Raw genomic sequence first — 7,861 nt, 5'->3', positions numbered from 1 at the left:
CTGACTTTGTACTCATGATCAACGCGGTGCGACGCGCATGATGGTATAGCTTATAAAATCGACATCGTCGAGCCACTTTACAGCAATATACTAGACAAGGAAGGAACAGCATTTGCTTCAAGTATGAACCCACTAATCCAAGAACAAGTTCTGCTAAAGAAGAGCTCAGGTTTCATGGAAGCTATAGTTATGTACGGTTCAATTACTTTTAGAAATGATCCCGCCAACTGAACGATTTTGCCCTAGCCCTAGCGATGTAAGTCAGCTTCCATAACTGGGGCTCCATAGTGCTGAAGCGAATCCCAGTTTAGAAGAAATTAAAGTGTTTTATAGAGCAATAACGTCGAAGAAGATGACGTGTTGGAAATGTTACCGCTTGAGCAACCCAGTATGCAGTTAACACTGTTCATACGTTCTGTATGCAGTGCTTGCGCAACGTTAAAAGTAATCGTCATTTACAAGCTTTGAGATAATAATAATCATCCTCTTTATCTGATGCTTCTGTTCCGCCTATACAGCTAGTCACGGACGCAGCCAGCACTGCCAGGAGGAACGAAAGCATAGAGCACATAGGGGAATTTTGGTGGCACCAAGATGGAAAAAAGAAACTACAGGGCTTTAAAAAAGTGCAGCCTTTAAGATGTCGCTGCGCACCGTCGAATATATTTGGTTTCGGGCCTCTGGTTAAAACACAGTGGCTGGATTTATTTTAACAACTTGTTTCTGTCGAAGTTGGACGAGGCGACATCCCACAGACAAGTGTCGTTCTGTAACGAAAAGACGTGAAATAGCGGACAGTTAGGGACACTATGCGGGTTGGGAAACTAGCGAAATGTCGAACGGTAGACAGCGCAACGAGAAAACCATGCGCTTAACAAAATCTATTCTGGCTTTGTAGATACGTTCGTATCTACAAAGCCATTCGTTGGCTAGAACGCTTAGGAAACGACGTGATTACGAAGATATATGAGCGAGGGCTGTCAGCAAGTTCCGTGCTGTGCTCTTAGGAACGAAGAGCTTTCTGGATTCGGTCGCAGAAGCCGAATTCACAAATCTTAACATTCGTAAGTGCAGTTTAGTCAGGCAGCGCCGTTAATAAATTGTCTAATCGAATTGGCTGGCGCCTGACTCTAGGAACCATGAGTCGAATACACAAATTTGCCTTTGTAGTTGTTCTCTGGCATTGATCGGCCGCTATGATATGCTCAGCATGAGGATGGGCTGGAATTTTCTATTATGCACAATTTTATCGTAAGATCTTTGTGAGTACGGGCCCAACTTAATGAAGTAGGGTAGGAAGTCCATAATACGTTCCTTTTTTAGGAGGAGTTAAACAGATTGAGTTTTACTGCGATCGAACAAATTGCATACAACTGAATCAATCTTAGAGGAAGACTAGAGTACTGGTGTCAAGAAAATGTGCCTGGGTGAAGAAATACAATTCCCGCCGAAACTCCTCTGAAAGTTGTCTAAGTACGCGTAAACAATGCGTCACTTCCTCATCTATACGCAGCTCGGTGTCATTATCTATGTTAGGAAACTTGATTCGACCAGAATAAATCATTATCTACCCTGATCGATCGTATTCAACCTTAGCGAACGTGATCAGACCTTTATCAACTCTTTATCAACTCTTATCTGTCCTTATCAACCTAGATGTCAAGCGAAGCTGTTGCTAAAGCAGCACTACAATTGCTAAGTGGGGTATGCAATGCTTAAGTGATAGTTCGGATGCTTGTTTTGAGCTTGTTCTTAATTGAAACTATGCTGTGCTGTGTGTTGTATGGGTGACGTCAATGAAGATATGCACTGTTCGCTTCACTTTGCTGAGCACTTGTAGCCTCTGCGTTACGTGGGTTTGAGCCATTGTATTTTTTTGCTTGCTTACAGTGGTATGAGCCCTTGTTTACGGTGGTAGAAGCCATTGTATTCGTCTTACGGGACAGACGGACAGTTTTCGCGTTGGATAGGCATAGAAATGCTTACGCATTTAAACACAGGTCCCGTGGGCAGAAAAAACTTTTGCACAGAACTGCTCGTAAGAGGAAATAATAGCGAATCCTCATGCTGGACATACGGGAAATAGAACATGGGAAAAAATGTCTTATGACAGTGGTCCTAGAACATTTGTTGACTCTGCGCTCGCAGCCTCGATTTGAGATTTGCTATCGGTACTAGCGCACGCAACCAGTGCCATGATCCTACTGTTTTACTGGCCGCAAACTAAATCTGGGCTGAATTTCGGCTTTTTCTTTCAACCCCCGCTGGGCAAACTTCTGTCGCCGACTGAACATTGCAAAAAACGCTTACAGTTCCGACGTCCCCTCGGCGTCGCCATTGTCGACTGCATGCTGCCCTTTTCGTTGATCATCTTCGTCATATCACTCCCACCGCCTTTCATCATGCCGCCCATTCGTTGGACGGTGCAGTTTGCCCCCGCCTTCATCATGTCCGCGCCCATCTTGGCGCCCTTCAACCCGGCTTTCGCAGGAGCGGTCGTCGCGCCGCCTTTCATGTCGACTCTAGCCGCCGTCATGTCCTTCTTCCCGCTCATGTCCATGCCTGGCATCGTGCAGTTCTTCGTACCTTGGCCCATCTGATCCGCTTCCATGCTCTCGCTCTCCATGGAATCTTCCTCGTCGTCCTGACCGGGTGTGCTCGCCGACATTGTCGCGCCCTGCATTTTGTCACCCGGCGAGCCTTGGTGCTTCCCGGGCTTCATGCTCTCACTGTCCATCATTGCCTTCTTAGTTGTCATGCTCGAAGAGGACTGCAGCATCGAGAGCGCGAAGCATGCAAGGACAAGACCGCGGCAACCCATGATTTTGGTGCTTTCAGCAGTTCCTGTTACTAATGATGGCGTCGGCCACTCAGTTTCAGTCTTATAAAACGTGAGACTTGCTTGGGCGGCCGAGAGCGCGGTCACTGAGCAGTTTGATGTGCGGCAGCGGGGCAAAATCAATCTTGGATTAGCACAGAATGAAAATGAGCGCGGCGAATGCGTGACTTGGGCGCTCACAGAACACGGCGCAACTTTTGTTTGGGAGGTCTTTCGTGAACCCACGTGCATATATATACAATCAGGCACGCATGGTGACGAGCGTCCGCAATGAATGGGCGGTTCCTGGCGCAGTTGGTTTTTTTAGGTCGTAGCTGTTTGATCAGCACGCGCCGGCGAATCTCGTGGCAGTCTTTGGATCGCGACACTCGCCGAGAATGGTGGGAGGAGAAAATCCGAGGCTGAAGGTCGGCGGTGAGGGAGGCGGAATAAGGGGTGTTCGCGGGGCGGATGTTGCCGAATACAACGCCGTTGAAACATTTGCCCAATTTACAGGTGGTAACCACATTTCACGCTAACGCACAACTCGGTACGTTATAGCAAAGCAAATATGACAAGGAAATTAACGAGCACAACTGAAGCGTGCAGTTTCATTCGCAATACCTCGAGTCTTACTTGGCTCCAAATACTCTTTCTGCGACCTTTAGTTAAGAGGCTAGTACACAAGGCAGCAGTGCGGTGCTCCTTTGACTTGCATTAACTTGCAACAATTGTTCTGAAAATAAAACAACGAAAACAGAAAACTATTCGCTACTAAGGTAGCTGCCGTGCTGCTGGATTTTAATGTATTCCCTCTTTCATAATCGCTGCTGTAGCCTCACAACTGATACCCATTAGAGGAGAATGGCAATGTTGCGCAGGACTGGGAACGCCTTGAGGCCGTAGGTCTGGTGTGACATCTTTATAGAATGCTTTTTTCAATCATTCGCTTGCGAAACTTATGTTACCAACCTCTTTAGCATAGCTCTCGATTTAGTCTACCACTGTTTGTATGTGCACATCTGTGTCGTACACCCGTACTCTTTATACTCGACGATCATGCTCTCAGTTAGGTCACATTGGTACTTGGTATTATATCAGTAACAAACTAAACTGATTGATTCAATTGATTACTCTGCTCAAATCATTGGCACATCACTGCCAAATTGCTCGACAGTACCTGTTTCATAAATTGCATGTTTAACTTCTAGCAACTACTAGGATCACTTCTTGTTCCTTCAACCTGTACACGACGTCGGCTTTTATAGTGAAACATTCTTCTCCGAGTACTGAAACATTTTGGCGGGCAAGCCAATCCCGCCGTTTCCGTGGCATCCAGATGATAGCGCAGTCTAACATTATGTTATATTGTGACTGGTTATGTGCCAATTGCTTTTCGGCGGCTTTCAATCTTTATCTTGCCATTATAAACATTATGTCTTATCGACATAAACATACCCCTACAGCCTACAATCTCTACGTAACCATTAGCCACACAACGGGTTTTATTCATACAACTGTTGCCCACAAATCGTCAAAGCTTTGCATTACACAGGCGTCAACTACAGGTAAGTCTGCCCAACTTTATTAAACTACACAGCATCTGTGTTCAGGAAATTTTATTAATATCTCTTTTCTGTCTACTGCAATGAAAGAATGGAACAAACTGCTGGAAACAATTGCTAATAAGCACAATCCCAATGAAGCAAGCAGTTATATTTTGATTCATTTGGAAACCTCAGCACACGAATTTTTGGCCGTAATTCCCTTTGTTTCCTTTCATCCCGAAGCACCACAACTGCTGGTTATGCCGCTCTTTGTTGCGTTCAATTCATCTTTTCCTGCCTTCGGTAAACGCGTCAACGCATTTTCTGTCGTACTTAAAATCAGCGACTCTACATTTTTCGGACTTCCTCTTATCTGGTTGTGTGCTCAGTGCCCATTCATTTTCCAAGTAATGCCGAAACTGCTACACTTTTGTATGCACGCACGTGCGCGTGCATGCATGTGTGTGTGTGTTCGTGTGCGGTGCGCGCGCATTCGTTCGTTCGCTCTTCGTTCCTTCGTGCGTGCGAGGAGTTGTTTCCACTTATCGCACACAATGCGAGATGTGCTACGCGACGGAGTTATCCGTCTGCCGTGTTTCGTAGCGCGTTACATGTTGACTGCAGTGGCCAGCTGTTTGATTGCTGTGAAATCTATTTCGCCTGATCTGACCTTCCATTCAATCAATAATCTAACGCCGACGCCGGCAGCATACCTTTTGCTAAAGTTTTCACAACAGCTTTAGACGCAGACTTGCTTAGAGTCGCGACCTGGCCGTAGAGACACGCGAACGCCATGCTTGGAAGCACATATGGCCCTGATCGTTGGGAGAAACCCGTCTCCGAGATCAGACATGGCCTGTTGACACAGGTTTCCAGGTCGTAACTGCCACAGTCGGCCGCGGCCTTTTCATCGCGTTATAAATAAGCGCTCCTCTCTGGAACGGCCAGCGCAGCGAGGCCACGGACGTTTCACCTGCAAATGGCGACCTCGTGCCAAATTTCCCATGGTGCAGTTTTTTGACCGATTCACGTCCTTGGCTCGAGTTGCGCGAGCTTTGTGCGCGCTGCTCCGAGGCTCTTTCTGTCTGCTTTCACCTCACTGTCCTTTCACAAAGCATAACCGTGCTTTTCGGATCAAGAGACTCTTGTAAATTATGCGATGAAAAAAAGCCAATTCTCAATTTGGCGTTAGTCAGCTTCTTTTGCCTCCGGCGTCTCCGTGCGCAGGAGCCATTTCACTTGACCGGCTTGCCGACAATGTGAGATAGATCTAAATGGACCGCGAACAGCGATGCAGAAATCTCACAAAAAAATTAGAACGGTATCTTTGACGTTGCGCTGTTTCTTCTGTCTCCTTTTTACGTGGGACCCAAAGGAATTACTGCGAAATAAAGAAACAACGTTGGGTATGCAAAAGCAGAAACCGGTAACAACGCTCCTGGATTCTCTTCTTATGGACATCTCATTCAGTAGCACTGACACAAAGAATCGCAATCTGATTTTTCACAGATTCTCAGCCCGCACACGACTTTCACTGAACATGATGTGGCACGAGGTCATAGACGTACAATGACGGGACACTCAACAATATCGAAAACGTCAGCTCTAATTCCATACATACACTCAGCACGTCCGAAGCGTGTGTATATATACATACTAGCCCACACACACCTCGTCGAGCCAAGCAGAGCATGTTGAGCCTTCTTTGATCCTTGAATCTCTCGGCGAAAACGGAAGACACTGCTTCCTGGATCACCCTCCAGACGTTCCATGCGCGTGGTACGCGCCATTCATCCACTGTGAGTGCAGTTCTGCTCGAAGCCTTCTGTAAACCTCTTCTGCGGCGTTCGACAGAATCCTGAGAGGCTATTCCTTCCTACGGTCTGGAAACGTTCGTAGTGCATTTGTTACCGCCCTTGGTTTCTCGGGTTAGCATCTCTGCTCGAGGCCTCCTGCAACCATCCGCCCCTGCAGGCGTGCGGCGTAAACTGAAGACACCGTTATTTTGGACCGCCCACCAACGAACGTTCAACGATTGTGTTACGGGCCTCTAGATTAGCTCAGCCCGAAGCCTCGAGCTAGACGGTGATGTCCTCCGTGGGTGCAGAAGCCTCGAAGCACGTTTTGCTAGTGATCGTCTGCGCGCTGCTGGCAGGCCTGCCTCTCGTGCATTTGAATGGACCACGCGACGCGAGTTCGAACGCCACGCTGGGCAACGTAACGCTGACTAGAACGACGCGAAGCAGGTCTGACGTCATCGTCGTGCAACCGGCCTGCTGCGGACAGGCTCCGGCGGCTCCCGCGCGTGCACCGGCCCCTACGACGCTGGGACCGCTGTTCTTTTTGGGCCGGTTCGGCATCGGCTTCCAGCCGCCTTCCATACGACTCGTAGGCGGCATCGACACCCAGTTTGGACGCCGCTGACGACGACAAACACTGCACGCCGTTTCCATGATTCCCAGCTGCATGCCACGGCTGGAAGCCCCTGACAGCTAAAAATGGCGAGTTACGAATAAATAATTGACTGTATAAATTCGTTTCCAACAATCATGCGGCAGTTGTGTGCATCTCTGTGGTGAGTGCTAGAGAAGCGCGATATTCATTGTTTTGTTCAGTGGTAGCTTTTGCTTGTAAACGTACCTGAAATACAAGTGAAGAAATCCAATGGGACTACAAAAGTATACCTATCTGCATATAATCATTTATTTCGTTGTACCCATCTGTAAGATACACTAAAGCTTGCAGAGTGGAGAGTGTTCCAAACTCAGTCCTTATAATGTATCCGATACTGAGACTCTAAATGCAATGCCTGCGGTGTCGAGGAAACTATAGAATATCTACTGTGCTACTGCCCATCTTTTGAAAACGAAAGACATGACCTCTGCACAGCTCTCAATCAGCTAGATAGAACACCGTTCCCCTTGAACAAGCTCTTGGGACCATGGCCTCGCATATCGCAGCTACAAAAGGCCACAAAAGCGCTGCTGCGATATTTGAAAGCTGCTGGATTGAGTCAGCGCCTGTGATCCGGACTGAGTGACCGAACGATATCCCCTGTAAACTTTCTCTTCTTCTTTTAATCTTTCCGTCCCCTTTTCCCTTTCCCCAGTGTAGGGTAGCCAACCGGGCCCAGTCCTGGTTAACCTCCCTACCTTTCCTTTATCAATTGCTCTCTCTCTACAGCAACACATCTGAAATTTAACAAACAATTTTGGTAAAGGTGCCGGAGTTTGTACGAACAATTAATTTCTACATGATATACTGTGTTCGCACTGACGATGGGAGCCAGCCTCGGCGCTCGTAGGGGCGCGCAGCCTGCACGCTTTGCTGCGCCCACGGGGTTTCACCGGATTTGCATGGCGCGAACTCCTTCGCCAGGACAGTTCACCACTAAAGAAAGCAGAGTGTCGGGCTCAGGGACGCCTGTATTCGTTTGTATAACAGGTGTGTTTTTGAACGCACGTCCTCCTGCTGCCGAGGTGGAAACTCAACGACG

At 47.7% G+C, this 7,861-nt stretch overlaps 1 protein-coding gene across 1 annotated transcript; it reads right to left on the bottom strand.

The window, feature by feature from the left end:
* Positions 1-684: 684 nt before the first annotated feature.
* Positions 685-3,063, bottom strand: LOC142584321 (uncharacterized). The gene is made up of 2 exons (XM_075694471.1): positions 2,311-3,063; positions 685-767 (listed from the first exon to the last, which is right to left on the bottom strand). Coding segments are annotated over exons 1-2 (513 nt in total). The 5' UTR covers positions 2,822-3,063; the 3' UTR covers positions 685-765.
* Between the last annotated feature and the right edge of the window lie 4,798 nt (positions 3,064-7,861).

Source organism: Dermacentor variabilis, chromosome 6 (genome assembly GCF_050947875.1).
Source record: "Dermacentor variabilis isolate Ectoservices chromosome 6, ASM5094787v1, whole genome shotgun sequence".
Taxonomy (NCBI): domain Eukaryota; kingdom Metazoa; phylum Arthropoda; class Arachnida; order Ixodida; family Ixodidae; genus Dermacentor; species Dermacentor variabilis.
This window is presented reverse-complemented; position numbering and strand designations above follow the sequence as displayed.

Excerpts from the sequence above, each read along its gene's own strand:
- LOC142584321 (XM_075694471.1), bottom strand. The coding sequence starts at position 2,821 with ATGGGTTGCCGCGGTCTTGTCCTTGCATGCTTCGCGCTCTCGATGCTG.